At 61.1% G+C, this 14,455-nt stretch overlaps 3 protein-coding genes across 3 annotated transcripts; all 3 read right to left on the bottom strand.

Moving 5' to 3' along the window:
- Positions 1-1,048: 1,048 nt before the first annotated feature.
- LPMP_080390 (hypothetical protein) lies at positions 1,049-6,913 on the bottom strand (the record flags this gene model as incomplete). Its single annotated transcript, XM_010705868.1, has 1 exon — positions 1,049-6,913. The coding sequence occupies one exon, from the start codon at positions 6,911-6,913 to the stop codon at positions 1,049-1,051; it is 5,865 nt and encodes a 1,954-aa protein (XP_010704170.1).
- A 1,448-nt stretch (positions 6,914-8,361) lies between these two features.
- Positions 8,362-9,024, bottom strand: LPMP_080380 (hypothetical protein; the record flags this gene model as incomplete). The annotated part of the gene is made up of 1 exon (XM_010705867.1): positions 8,362-9,024. The coding sequence occupies one exon, from the start codon at positions 9,022-9,024 to the stop codon at positions 8,362-8,364; it is 663 nt and encodes a 220-aa protein (XP_010704169.1).
- A 1,551-nt stretch (positions 9,025-10,575) lies between these two features.
- On the bottom strand, positions 10,576-12,306 carry LPMP_080370 (hypothetical protein; the record flags this gene model as incomplete). Its single annotated transcript, XM_010705866.1, has 1 exon — positions 10,576-12,306. The coding sequence occupies one exon, from the start codon at positions 12,304-12,306 to the stop codon at positions 10,576-10,578; it is 1,731 nt and encodes a 576-aa protein (XP_010704168.1).
- Positions 12,307-14,455: the final 2,149 nt, after the last annotated feature.

Below are 14,455 nucleotides of genomic sequence, written 5' to 3'. Positions count from 1 at the left end.
TTTATGAATGTTGAGCACCTTCGCAACAACCGGGCGCACATGCGGGGGCCGAATTCGCTCCCGTCCTGCGTGCCGGACCCCTTCAGCGCGAAAGAGACGACAGAGGACGCGAGATCGAGCGGGTGAGCACAGCAGAGACTGCCGACGTGCAGTCATGGGCGAGTAGGTGGGGAAGTGGAGGACGTGCCATGTTGCGAGGAAAGGAAGGGGTGGAGAGAGAGCGAGAGGGGGGGGAAGTAAAAGAGGGAAGGCAGTCATACGCTGAGAGGGTACGCCGAGGCGCACAGGCGCATCTACACAGCTGCTAGCAGAACTGCACCTGTAGAGAGAGATCCAGTGGGCGACAAGACACAGCAGCACGCCTCCCCCGCTAGCAGGACGGGGGTGGGTAGGTAGTGGGATACTGCCTCTCTGTGTGTGCGTTTTGTTTGATGTCGTGGGAGAGTCATCACGCGTAGAGACCCAGTGAGCGAGGGGAGGGAGAGGGGGAGTGGGCTGAGGATGAGGGACCGGAGTGTTTTGCACACAGCAAAGCAGCAATGGATCAACGCACTTCCATGCGTAAGCGACACAGGGACACCCACTCACTCACCCGCGCCGCACGGAAGCCCGCCATCGTTGTGTTACCTCCATAAGAGAGAAAACGAACAAGAACGGCCCGTAGCCGCCGCGGACGCCGCAGTGGCGCCGAACTACTCAAACACATAATGGAGAGAGGCGGATGAGAGGGATTGTCGGTGAGCGCACGGGTCATGGGTGTGCGCGTACCTGCGGGCACCACTTCTACGGAGACCGGGGGGAGGGAGGGAGGGGGGCAGCGGTGCGCAGTGCTGCGACAAATGAAATTCGGGGCTCAAGAGAGTCAAAAAAAAAAAGAAAGCAGAGGACAAACGAATCCCACGGCGGTAGCGCAGTAAGCTGAGAGACAGAAGAGAAGAGCAGGGTGCGCTCTAGCGCACAAGGTAACTTACATCGATGAGGAATACTATACATGATCATCACCACGCCGTCAGACATTACACAGTGGCAGACGCGCACACACCCTCGGCTAGAGTCTGAATTCCTTCGTCCTCTCCGCCACCGCATGGGTCGCTGCCGCGTCGCAGACCTCGTCGCAGATCAGCCGCTCTAGCGCTAGGCGGCTTTGTGCGCGATAGCGCCGCATCATAGCCTCTGACTGCGTGTAGGTCATAGCATTGGACAGGTGTAGGTGCTGGACGATGTAGTGCTGTCGAGCCACCTGGTCTCGCTTGCAAATCGTGTCCATGTCCGCTAGCAGCTGCGCGCGCCGATGAAGCGCTTCCTTCTTCAGTGGACCTAGCCGACGCGGCCGCAGCGTTGTCTCCTCGCGCGGAATAGCAGTAATGGCAAAGGTGTTGCCTTGGTGGTACATCGTACTCTTCTTGTCGCTGGTGTCGCCGTTGCTCCTACCGCCACCGCCGCGTGAGCGAAGGTGACCTCCGCTGCTGGGGACGTGGATGCTTGGGCCCCCCCCACTCGATTGCATCGATGGCTTCGTGACGACGGCTGTGCGCGTCGTGGCCACAGCGGTGCTGCGCACTGTAAGGCCCTGGTCGGCTGGTGTGTAACGGTGCGAGTGTGCCCCGGTGGGTCGCTGCGGAATGGGGTCCTGCGTCGTAGTCCCCAACGGTGAAACGAAGGGCGTGGTGGCCACGGTGAGCTCTGTTACCTCCGTCGATTCAGGGCTACCATTACGGCTAGCCGCGACGCTGTGGTGCGCCTGGTGCCGATGCGCCTGCCATCGGACGCGATCACCCCCCTTCCTGCACATGAGCCCGGGCGACGGGCCCGACGACGTCGGGATGGCATCGGACGAGTACAACTTTAAAAAGGGGGACGTGCGGCCCTGGTAGGTTTCCCCAACGCCATGGCGTCGCAGGTGCGAGGCAGTCAGCGTGCTGGCGGTCACCAGCCTAGCTGTCGTCGTCGGCCCTGCCACCGCTGCTGCGTCCTCCGGAATGCCAAGCGGCACGACTGGCAGCATCGCAGTACTCCTGCGCAGCGCCTCCATGGCGGCTTCTACGCTGTGGCCATTCCTCTCTGCTCCGCTGATGCACAATGCACACGGTGCGGTGACGCTGACGGTGGGCTCATCCTTCTCTGCGGCCTCTGGGACCGAAACGGCGACTCCCATCGGGGACGCTGGCATCTCTGCCACGTTGGACGCTGGGGTGAGGGCCAAAACAGGCAGCACCCGGCTGTGCTCCTGCGAGCACCACTGGCGGTTTTGCTGGTGGTGCAGCCCCTGCAGCTCCGCCATCCCGTACAGGCGCGCCTGCTGCTGCGCCAGTGTCTCGCCATAGACGTGGAGGTGATGCGCCGCCTGCTGAGCGTCCTTGCTGATCGGCGGCACCACGACGATGGCGAAGAGCCCCCGCCATGGTTCGAGCTGTAGGCGACACAGGTCTTGGCGCGGCACCGCTTCGCCATCCGCGCTGATCGGCGCGGATGACCACAGAACGAGCTGCGAGCTCTGTTGCTGCAGTGCGGCAGGCGATGTTACGACTCCTGCGTCTGCCACCGCTGCAGCCGTCGCCATCGCCGTCCGCGTCGTCCACCAGAGCGGGGCGCGCAGTAGCATGGCCAGCCAGTAATCACGGATGGGTGCCGGGCTGATGCAGAGAGGGTATGAAGACAGGAGAGAGCCGGAAGAGGACTGCCGCTGGTGGGATCGGCCTCCGGCTGCGAGGCGTTCAACGTTGCGGTTGTATGGTAAAGCCGCAGCACCAGTACGAGGAGCAGCGCTGCCATTGAAGCTCGCTCTGTGGTCGCTCTCTTGGCGGTCCGCCTGTGCCGAATTTGTCCTCTGTGCCGCTCTCGCAGTACTGCCCTTGTGGCCGTTGGTGCTGAGTTCTGCAGCCAGTGCTACCAAGTCCTGGCCCGCCGCCGCGGCGACACTCGTTCGGTACTGCGCACGGGCTTCTTCCTCTCCATCACGGTGGGCCAAAGAAGCTGTCAAAAGAGCCGACGTGCACCGCGACCGCCGCAGCCGCAGTTTAGTGCTATGGCGGGTGGCAACGCTCTGCTTGAACCCGCTCCGATTGCTGTTGCTGCTGAGCGCGTCGACAGGGGGGAGCAGCGGCAGTGACTCCGCTGCTCTTGTGAGAGGTTCGTCAGTGGGTATGCGAGGAACACTTCCCGCCTCCACTGCCAGTGACATCGCTCGTGAAGCAGCACCGCTGCTGTGGTTCTGCTGAGTCGGCTTCCTGGCCTCCGTCTGCGTGCGTGCGGCCGCACGGTGGGAGCTGGGTGCCACTGACTCCCCCATCTCGCTGAGGTTCGAATGCACGTGGTACAGCGATGGCACCGCCGCCACACTTCCCATGGAGCTCTGAGTGCTATTGCGGGGGGTCCGACCAGAGGCACTACCGCAGCGCAGCTGATGCTGCGAGCTGCAGCTGCCGTGCAGACCGCCTGCCATGTGGCGCCGTTGGAGGCGTGCCATGCACCTCTCAAGCTCTGCCACGTGCAGTGCAGCGGAGCGGTCGTACCGGCTGAGTTGATAGACTAGCCGGGCCTCACTGTTGGCCGCGACGTCGCCAACGTCGAAGGTGCTGTCCTCCGCGGTCACAACGAGCGAGGCGGACTTCGCAGCATTCGCACTGACGGTGTGCGATGACTTTCCTCGCTCACCTGGGGCGGCAGCTTTGTGGCAAGTCCCTATCGGCTGCTGCTCATACGTCGTCAGCAGTCCCAGCGCCGACAGCTCGCGCTCTACGGCGACCTTGCGCTTCAACTGAGCCTCCACGTAGTCGGCCTTAGCCGGCATGGGCCAGCGCCGCACCTGCACATGCGTCAGGACAATGCCGTGGGAGCAGAAGAAAAGCCAGCGCACCACATCCGCGCGGAAATCCTCGTCGAAGAGGCCGGCATAGACGTCATTCGGAAAGCAGAAGACACAGTTGTAGTAGGTGGCGTGAGCCACGAGCAGCAGCAGGCTGTCAAGAATGCCATCCGTGACGACAGGCGTAGCAGCAGCTGCAGCAGTGACGGGAGTGGTGGCCATCGTAGTGGTGGTATTTCTGGCCTTCGACGCCCGCAGATGGCCGCCCCTCGACGTCGGCACGCTGCTTCGGGTTGAGCGGAGGTCAACCCCGCCATCAGCGCCCGTATTGGAAGTGGGCTCTGCTACAGCAGGCGAAAGCCACGTCACCGAAGGTTGGAGGGCTTGGCGGACTGTGGCGGAGAAGGACGCGGTGGTGGCGGACGCCGTCGACGCCTTGGCGTTCGCGCACCGCTGGTGCAGCTGCACTGCGAAGCTGCCGAACTGCATGGCGAGCTGCTTGTACAGAAGCTCCTCGTACAGGCACAGTTGCACGTACTCGCTGTGTTGCAGCCACAGATCCTGATACACCTTGGAGAGAATGACCAGGGCATCGTCAGAGGGGAACACGCCTTTCTCCTCTCGCTGGTGCGGACTGTACGGTTCATGCTGCTGCTGCTGCGGGCGCCTTGGCGATGATTTTTGGTTACCGGCACTGCTACTGTCATCGGTGGCATTCTTACTGAGCAGCCTTGACCATGCCGGGCTCAACAGCAGCGGAAAGTAAGCGTTGTGGTCTTGCAGCCGAAGCCGCAGCGGCATTGTCGATGGAGTTGTGGCGATGATCACGGCATTAGGGGTGCGGCTTGTGTTCTGCGTCATAGACCTTAACGGCGATGCTGAGCTCACGCTTGCCTGCCGCCCACTTGTGCTTGCTGCCCCATCAGAGGTCCTCTTGAGCATGGACGAACGACCGGGTGTCTGTAACTCCTGCGCGCACCGTGAGGTGCAGGCAGCAGTTGCGGCGCTCGGTGCCCTGGTAGCAAGCGACGCGGTGTTCGTCGCTTTCTGCATCGCTGCTGAGTGGCGCGAGCAGGTCAGGAGTTCCACCAGCAGCTGCTCCAGCACATCCAACGGCGGCAGCGCCTTGTCCAGCGAGACGTGCGGAAAGGCGTTGGAGAGAGCGCGCGACAGGCGACTGAAGCCATCGACCAAAGACTGTTCGCGGTGTGCCTTTCGGCACCGCAGGAGAACAAACCACATAAATGACACGGCGAACCGACACACCGTCGAGTCACACGTGTCAATGAGGTCGCGGACGGCGTAAAGTTCGCTCATCTTGTGCTGTAGCTCTGGCGCCTCGCGTGGCAGCAGACGATCCTGCAGCAGCTCCGGTACACTGAAACCAGACGGCGTCGTGATCTGTGCGTGTGGCAGCAGTACGTCTGGCGTCTGCTGCTGCGGTGGCGCTTCTGCAGGACGGGTGGAAGGCGCCTCCTCCACTTCACTGGTGATGCTGGCCGCCCGGTGGTTCCTCGAGGACGGTATACTGGGCTGTTCTACGCTCAGCTCGCAGTGCGACGTGGCAGTAGCAGTCCCAGCGTTGTCAGGGCGATCCACAAACGCGTATAGCTCGGACAATGAACGGAAAGGGAAGCGAAGAGAGAAGAGGGACGGCGAGGCGGACATGTCGCGAGCGTAGCGACTCGCAAAGGTCTGTGCACCGACGCGCTTCTGGGTCACCAGCTCAGCACGAATGCTCCGTTGTATCTCTGCGATGACAGTCTCCGCGTCGACAACTGCTCTGCAGCAGGCAACCTCGCCAACGCTGCTCGCGCTGAGAGGGGCGCCAGCGACCACTGTGGACACCGTGTCGGCGAGCGTGTTTTCGTTGGAGGTACCGTAACGGTTAGCCGAGGCGACTGTGGAACTTGCAGACGGCCCACATGCCAAAGTACGATGGGCTGCCGTGCGCCCACTACTTTCCCCTTCACCGTCAGCCGCGTTGGGTTTCCTGGGACAATCGACTTTGCTCGTGCTGTTGCTGAAGTCACCTGGCAGTTGTGGCGGCTTCTCTTGCGAAGGGAGCGGGAAAGTGACGTTCATGGTAGCCTGCTGTTGCTGTTGCTGCGGTGGTCGTCTCGGCGGCTGCGACTCAACGGCTGCGATGGGTATCCACGAGAGCTTTGTCTCTTGTCGGCTCGACCCCGTCTCCACCGGCCACGTCCCATTGCTCTCCGTCGCGTGCGCAGGGTGACCAGGGGACGAGGTGACGCCGCTCCACTGCGACGTGGTGATGGATTCGAGCAGGGGCAACGGCGGCAGTTGGTGCACCTGCGCCACGGCGTTGAAGGACTCGAGTAACCACTGCTGATTAGCTGAAGGGGGTGGAGGTGCAGCTGCCTTCTCCCTCGTGGTTGCGCCTAGCTGCGAGGCCGAAGGGAGGCTTCTCTTGTTCTCGGCGCCCCAGCGACGGTGTCTCGTCGCACTGGATGCGTGGGAACGTACGGCTGGCGGCTTTGTCGCGCTACCCGCCACGACTGTCTCGACGTGACCGTCGGCGTACAACAGACGTGTTTTGCCTCCGTGCGAGTGGCGCAGTAAAACGGACGCGGCGGATGTCCCTGTCCGGGCGACCGCGGCTGCTCCTGCGGGCGAAGGCGCACGTCGTAGCGCCGCGTGGAGGGGGGTGGTGCTGTGCGGAGGCGCACCAGCCCCCTCTTCGTACGGAATGTAGTCCTTCTCGCGCGAACTGGCACCGCCGTCGCTGCCATGGGGTGCCGTGCGCGAGAAGGACGAGACGTCAGCCGCCGTAGAAACAGCATGGCCAAGTTGCAGAACACCGTGAAGGCGCATGGGATCAGTTCCATAGCGTCGACGGCCACCAACACCGCCGCTGCCGCCACTTCGCGAGTTGGCGTTGTGTGGCCGGGATGACGGTACGCAGGACATGGGATACCCCGTAGTGCACTGGATCATCTTGGAGTACGACTCCGGCGAAGGGGAGGGAGAGACTACCGTGAAGAGGTGCTGCGCGCTAACATCACCATCACTGTTGGCAGCCTTACTGAGGACTGAAAATCCCGTGCGGCTTGCAGTGGGAGGGGTGGAGGAATCTGCCAAGGCCATGCTGGCGAGCGTCAAGGACCCGGTGTGGTGGTGGTGATGAGTGGGGTGGGGGGTGAGGAGAATAAAAGCTGTCGGCAGCGTGAAAGAGAAAAGGAGAGGACGACGAACAAACACTCCCCACTCCTGCAGGCGCACACACACACACACAGCCTCGGGCTCCGTTCGCACTGGACGTTGTTTGTGTGCGTCGTACACCAGTTCGCTGCTGCTCGTGTCACACGGCACGCGAGAGAGAGAGAGAGTAATGCTCACGGGCACACTCGGGGTGCTAACGCGCGATCAGCGAGACGAAAGGAGAGATCAGTAGCGGATAACACAAGCCAATGGACAGCGGGCATCCGAACAGGGAGGCCGAGAGAGGTATGATGGGGGGAGAGTGGGGGAAGTGGGGGAGGGGCACGGGATTCAATGTGTACATGGGGCGAGGCAGGAGAGAAGGAGATGGCCACACTTGCCACACAGCGATGGATTCCGCGCACACCGTCAGTAGGGGAGACTTCCACAAAGACCACACCCACCCTGTACGCATATCTGCTAAGCATGTCTCAGTGCAGGTGAGGCTGTGGGCATTGGCTGGGTCTCCCAAACTAGTTTTTTTCCCTTGGCGCGCTCTCTCTCAAGGGGCGGGGAGTGCACAGGAGGTGGGGAGTTTGTGCCACAGAGAGCAGCCGCCCTTGTGCGTGGCACTTGATGCGCGGCGTAAGGCAAGAGGGAAGGCAGAAAAGAAAACAGTCAGACAACATGAGGCCACACGCTGAGGACGGGTTGTATGAAGCACATGAGCGAGAGAGAGACAGAGAGACAACGAGGGGTGGGGGCTGAAGGGAGTGGGAGACATGGGCTCTCATACGGATGGAGGCAGAAGGTGGACAACAGACACGCACCCCCGTACGCCTGTGAGCGAGCCAAAACAATACAGTGTAGAGGGCAGACGTCGAGCAAAAGAGAAGGAAAAGTGGCGCATTGCATCCGACAGCTCTCACAGCTGCGCATGCGCGCCAACGTGTCAGCACGACTACAGCACTGACAGAGTTGAGTGAGAGGAGAGGGCAGAGGAGGAACGTCAGCCGGAGCGACATCAGCCTCTCCTCCGACCTCCCCCCTGCCAGAACATACACACGCGAGGACGGACATGTCAACACATACGAGCACAGAGCGGATACCATGCGACACGCGCGGTCCACAGACCAGAGGTGGGGTGAAAAGGAGCGAGCGAGTGAGACGCAAACGAAAACTCCAATGATAGTGCTGAGAGCGGGGGTGCACATAGAGAGAGTGAGAGAGCGACATACATGCGCATGCACACCCATCCCGCTCATTATGTGCGTGAGGGTGTCTCTAGCTGCGTGTGCCATCCCCAGGGGGCTTCTTGAATCCTGCGGCCCCCCCCCGCTAGCCAAACACTATTGTGAGTGGCGCCCAGCATGTTTTCACGCAAAGCCTAAGCTCTAGTAGCGGCTCGTCATGTGACGCCACTCAGACTCGTCGGCATAGTGCATCGGGATCTGCCAGGTTGTCTTTGCGCCAGTGCGCTTCACCAGTGGCTTCCAGTTCCAGAAGCGGTCATAGCGGCAGAACTTCTCGCGCATCTCGGGTCGCATCCACTGATCGAGGTAGATGTCGTCCTCTTCGAGCACCGGCACCGTAGGTTGGTTCAGCACGACATTTTTGAAGTGCGACCAACCCGGCTCTGTGCCCATGGCGCGGTAGCAGCCCCAGAGGGTGTACCAGCTGTAGAAGAACATAATGGACCACGCCATCCAGAACGTTGGCTTGGAGGACATGTTCAGCCGCATGCCGTACTTGCTGGCCATCTCGTCCATCGTGCTCTCCCACGACTCCTCCGTCATGCGGATGCTCTCCTCGCGGGTGTACGGAAACTTTGGGTCAAAAATTTCTTTGGGGTACTCGAACCACTCAATGTGCGGGTTGAAGTCCATTGGCAAAATCGGCTCGTTGTTGCTGATCGACGGTGGCAGTGTGGCCCCACCGCTTCGCGTGCAAAGGCCTTTGAACTCGCTTGCAATGAGGCGAGTACTGCACAGCAGGCCGGCGATTGACGTAGTGGCCGCCGTCGAGATCACGGTGCCACACCTACGACGCAGCACCATCGTTGCGCACCCGCTGAGGAAACAAAGAAGGGGAAGAAACACACCAGCGTGTGAAACGACAGGGAAAACGACACCCACGGCAAACCACGGACGTTGGTGAGTTGCCACGGCTGGGGCGGCGGAGGGTGCAGTAGTGCGGGGCACGTGAGCGATGGGAAAAGGAGAAGGAGACGCCCACCAGTGGGTGACAACGCGCCACTTTCACGTCTGCCACGCGAGCGGGAGGGTAAACGGCAACTGCAAAGCAAAGGGAGACCACAACGGCACCCACAAGAGCAGCACGATTGCACGATGGGGGGACGGATAACCACACCTGGTAGGCACGCCTGCGTGCTGTCTAGCGTTCTCAACGACGAAGTGCGAAGCAAGTCGCGCGCCGCGCAACGAGCAGGAAGGAAGTGAAAGGATGAGGAGCTGATTACTATCACTAACGCTGGACTTATCAGCGGTTGATGCTGCCAGTGTTCCCGCTGCTAATGCGGGTAGTGAATCCAGTGCGGGAGGAGACGTGGCAAAGTCGATAGCAGGAGGCTAAAGAATGAGCGGAATGACAGACATACTCAGCGGCTGGCCTACAAACACACACACACACAAACACACACACACACACACAAACACACACACGTACAGCAAAAGCCTTGCTGAAGTAAAACGCAGTGGAAGAGGTGCGCTGAACTGCGTGCTACGCTGTAGGGGTGCGCGGGCGGGAGGGAGGAGAGGGGAAACGGCAGAAGGAGGGGAGAGAGGGCAAGGAGAGCGAGAGGCCTGTGGGCGGAGCAAGAGTGGATACGGTTGATGTTTTGACCTTTGGGGAGGTGGAGAAGAGGTATCGCGCAGGCGTGAGTCAGCCATATCCAGCGCAGCAGTGAGGATGGATGGCGGCAGAGTCAATACCAGTAAATATCGCTTTCTTCTCTCAGCCCCTTCACTTCTCCCCACTGCCCGCGCATCGCTGAGAAGACGCAGCAGCGTACGTCACGCCTATATGGGTCCGCGTACCACGATGGTGCGTACGCCTTCGCGTCTTGCGCTACAAATCCTCCCCCCCCTCTCGTCAGCCGTACCTACAGAAGATGCACCCCGCGCCCCCACGCATTGCGCAGGCGAAGGGATGGGGGGGGGGGGGAGGGGGGCAGAGATGAATCTAAAAAATTCAACGAAGCAAAACAAAAGAAAGGGGAGAGGGGGTGAGCGTGAGGTGAGACACCTCAACGGAGGTATCTGGAGATGCACCCAACGAAGCACCACAGCCGGGTCACGGAAGATATGGCATTCGCTAGGAGGTTGAGATGCAGTGCGCGCATCCTCCTCGCTCTCCCCCCTCCTTCACACGGCTCTCTCTCTCTGCCTATCGGGGAGCACGTATCTGTCTGCGTCTGTGTGAAAGAGGGAGTCCACTGGCTGGCTGAGCGACCACACAGGAGGAGGACGATGAGGTGGGAACGCCTGAATCGGTAGGGTTTGCCATGGGCCTCGAGCACTTTGCATATCATCTGCTCAGAGGTCGCCAGGGTGTCTCCCTTTACGCTTCTTCTCCCTCCCTCCATACACTCACACAATGCTCTGCAGCGTGGCGAGTAACGTCACCGGATCCTTCTTAAGGCACGCCGCAATCGCGCGAGCGCGAACGTTTTCTAAGTCATCGATGGCAGTGAGATTGCACTGTATCGCGTGCGCCATGATGGACGGACACACATCGCATGTGAGCGCATCGGGGACGGGCGACGACAGCGATGAATCACCTCGACCACCGAGTGTCTTGGCGAAGACAGTATTCACCATGTGCTGACGACACAAACTCTCCTGCGCATCAGACGGGTTCGTCGCTGGCGCCAGCAGCTGAGCCACCTTGCGCACTGCACCTGCGCCATCAAGCATGTCGCCGCCAGAGGAGCGTGGCGATGTACTTCCGGACGCACATGTCGGCAGCCTAAGAGGCTGCTGTTGCTGCTGTGCTCGATGCAACGTTAGCTCGTTCTCAAGAGCCACTTGGGCACTGCGAAGCGCCGCCTGCAGCTCCGTTGCCTGCGCGACGTACGATGTGATCGCTGCTGTAGAAGGGCTGTGTAAACTACTGCCAGGAATTGCCCAACTGAGGCTCGTCGCGTTGCAGTCGTCTGGGCCGGCACCGTCTTCGGTTGCTGCTACTTCCTTGATGGGAGAGAAAAGCACGTGAGCGGGCGACACAGGCCCGACAAGCGGGGTAAGACTCAACATCGCCGGCCCTGTTATGGCTGCCGTTGTAGCTGCAGCTGGATTGGCAGGCGGCGGTGAGGTCGAAGGCAGCATCTCCGGTCGCATGCGCTTGATCTCCTGGAATGCAGGATTGCCTGAAACCTCTTCTGGGAGCGCTTGCGTGCTCTTGCTAGGGAGGGGGCCACCACGCACCTCGCCTAGCGCAACCTCTGCCACGTTGCGCATCTCGCTCACAAAGGTTGGCGACTGTGGTGCCGGCGAAGCGCCTCGCGACTGGGCACAGCTTGGCGGACTTGTGTGTGCCTCCTTCGCAGGCGCTGGCACCACCGAGACGACGCTGCCGCCTTCATGCTGAAGGTAGGCACGAATGGTGCGGCGAATGGCGCGGGGGGAGATGCGGTGCCGCTCCGCCATAAGTCGCACCCACCGCCATAGCTTCAGCTCCTCAACAAAGGCGCCGCCGCTCAGCCACGCCTCTGGTGTCATCGACGACCCAAGCAGTAAAACGGCATTTGCGGTGCTGCCGCCACCACGCGCTGGCGAATCGTTGGCCTCCGCGCGTAACAACTCCGCTTCCTCGGCGCTAAGAGCGCGGATCAGCGCGAGAACGTGCTCAGCGTTGCGCTGCTGCGCCACCGCAGAAGTGACGACGTGGTGGCCGTCTGGGAATAATGGCAAAGCCGAAGCGGATGTACGACCGGGGCTTGAAGCGGACGCTTCCGCCGTCGTCCATGTGATGGCAGCAGCAACAGGAGGAGCAGTGTTAGCTGGTGTGGTGGGGGAGGGCGTAGAAGGGAACTGCAGAAGCTGAAGGTAACGCATGCAGGTCGCTTTGTGTCGCTGGTGGTGCGTGTGCAGCTGCGCTTCGGTCAGCAACGGCACACTGGCGCTGGTCGCCGTCGCGGCAGCGTCCTCAAGGCCACTCGCCGTAGCGTTGCCTCTGGAGGTGGAGCCGAGAAAGATGCCATAGAGCAGGAGGCCCACCTCGTGGCTCGGGATGTCCTGGAAGGTGGTGTAAGACGTCTCTAGCACGTCATTTGCCCACGCTAGAATCGTAGATCGCGTGTACTGCGTCGTCGTCGTCATTGTGGTGGACGGAGCAGGAGGACTGCTCGAGGAAGGTCAACGGATGTCGTCGCACAAGATGGTGGAGTGGAAATGAAGACTGCAACAAGAGCGCAATGATGATGATGATGATGATGATGGGCCCTCACACGGGCGTATGCCTCTGTCTGTGTGGGTCGTAGGTATTGTATCTATGGGGGTTGTGGTGGTGGCCAGACACACAGAGTTGCACATGCAATCACAAACGTAAGGCGGACGTCAAACAGCGAGGAGCACTTCAGCTTCTACCTCCTCCTCCTCCGTGGGGTGCCCCTCTGCGAAGAAGGCGCCTTAATGGTGATGTGGAGTGCCGGTGCGCTGAGAGAGGTAAAGACAAGGAAAAGAAAAGCGGCGTTGGCAGAAGGCAGAGAGGGGAAAGGGGGCCGAGTAGCGATGGTGTCGGCTGCGCAGCACAGACGTACATCACTCATCCTCACCGTGCCGCGTACACACGTACGTACACTTGCGCAGCCCATGAGGAAAAGTGGGGAGGGGATTAGGGCGCCACATGCGTTGCGGTAAGGCTGGATAAAAAGGTGGCTCTATCAGCGAGCCAGTTTACGTGACCACGTTGGCTCTCTCTGCTTCCACCTTCCCCGCTCTGTGTGGTTGCTGCCACTGCTGGTATTTTGTGGCGTTTCTTGCTTCGTTTGTTGTCTGCACTTGATGCCCCCCCCCCCTGTCGCGTTGACGCGCTGCGGCCCGCTCTACAGCGACGCACATCGAAGCACGTATGCTGGATGATTCGGGTAGCGTGTCAGGGATATCAGCCAGCAGAGACGGTGGAGAGAGACATGGGGAGCAAGATGCAGAGGGTGGGAAGAGCTGTCCGTTATGGTGGATGGCGAGCAGCGGGGGCAGTAGCGCACAAGAAGAGTTGCCGGTGTACGTCCTGCTGATGCGCCCACTTGTGCAAGTTGTTGAAGGTGAGGGGGAGGGGGAGGGGGGGGGGGAGAGGGCAGAAGCGCAAACACACGATCATGTCGGGTGTTTGATAGAAAATGACCGTTGCTGTGCATGACGCGGGGCAGCTCGAGCACATTCACCGCCGACCGGTCGTGCGAGTCTTTCCACGCCTACAGTACCTCGCCCATGAACTGCTGCACCAAGAGAAGACCAAAGGCACGGATATTGGAGTCCGAAGTCCGGGGATGCCCCAGGGTTAACAGTCAGGCGCGCAGTACGCGGCACTACGCTTCGTCCGTGCCGCGCGCAAGACGTCATTTGGGCGAGGCCGATTCTAAAGGCACAGGATGTCAGACAGCCTGCCCTCGTCTTCGACACCAACGATGGCATTGTCTGGCTGCATGCGTCCGCGCACAAGACTGCGGCTTACGTGCAGGCACTCGAAGGGAGCGGAGCAGCGGCACGTAGCACGTACGCGCCGTGGCGCGCCTCAGGTGAATGCCGAAGCGGTTGACCGTCTCACGTAGAGTGCGGCCAGCGCAGGCCTCGGTGATCTTGTAGGCGTGCGTCTGAGCGGCAGCCAACGAGAGAAGCCCAACGATACGCCCGTAGCAGGTGCAGCGCGGCACGTCGTGGATGACGGCAAAGTCGGCGTTCGGCGGCGCCAAGACGATCGAAAAGTGGAGCTCACAGCGGGTGTGGTTGGAGCTCGGGACAGTGCTCGCCTAGTGAGTCCCGCGGCAGCATGGCGTAGATCGCACACTCGGGTGCACCACACCACCCGGGCCGCGGGGCTGAGCCAAGTGATCAAGCGTGTGCCAGAGAAATCCTCCTCTTCCGCCTGTGCGTGACCGCAGCCGGACATGTTTGTCGTGCTGCTACTCTTGCTGTAGGCTTGTCACACAGGACGTGCTGTGGTCCCTTGTTGGCGTCGTCGTCACGGTGGGCTGGATCGGTATGCCTCGCCGCGACCTCACGCTACCCCGTGATGGCGAGGAGACGGACAGCATCACCGACGAGGTCCACTGCGAATACTCCCACGGGGACCTGCGCAACGACGTACACCCGAATCCCCGCCGCGGGGTCTTTGGACTAGGTGACAACAAAGGAGCGCTGGGTACCGGGCCACACGGCAGCGACAGCGCTGCTGATAGGCTCTCGCTTGCAAGCGACCACATGGCACCAGCCGTGTCGATCCGGTGCAGGACAACGCTGTCGTACACTG

The sequence above is a fragment of the Leishmania panamensis genome, assembly GCF_000755165.1.
Source record: "Leishmania panamensis strain MHOM/PA/94/PSC-1 chromosome 8 sequence".
Classification (NCBI taxonomy): domain Eukaryota; phylum Euglenozoa; class Kinetoplastea; order Trypanosomatida; family Trypanosomatidae; genus Leishmania; species Leishmania panamensis.
The sequence above is the reverse complement of the archived record's forward strand: the minus strand, read 5'-3'. Positions and strand labels throughout refer to the sequence as shown.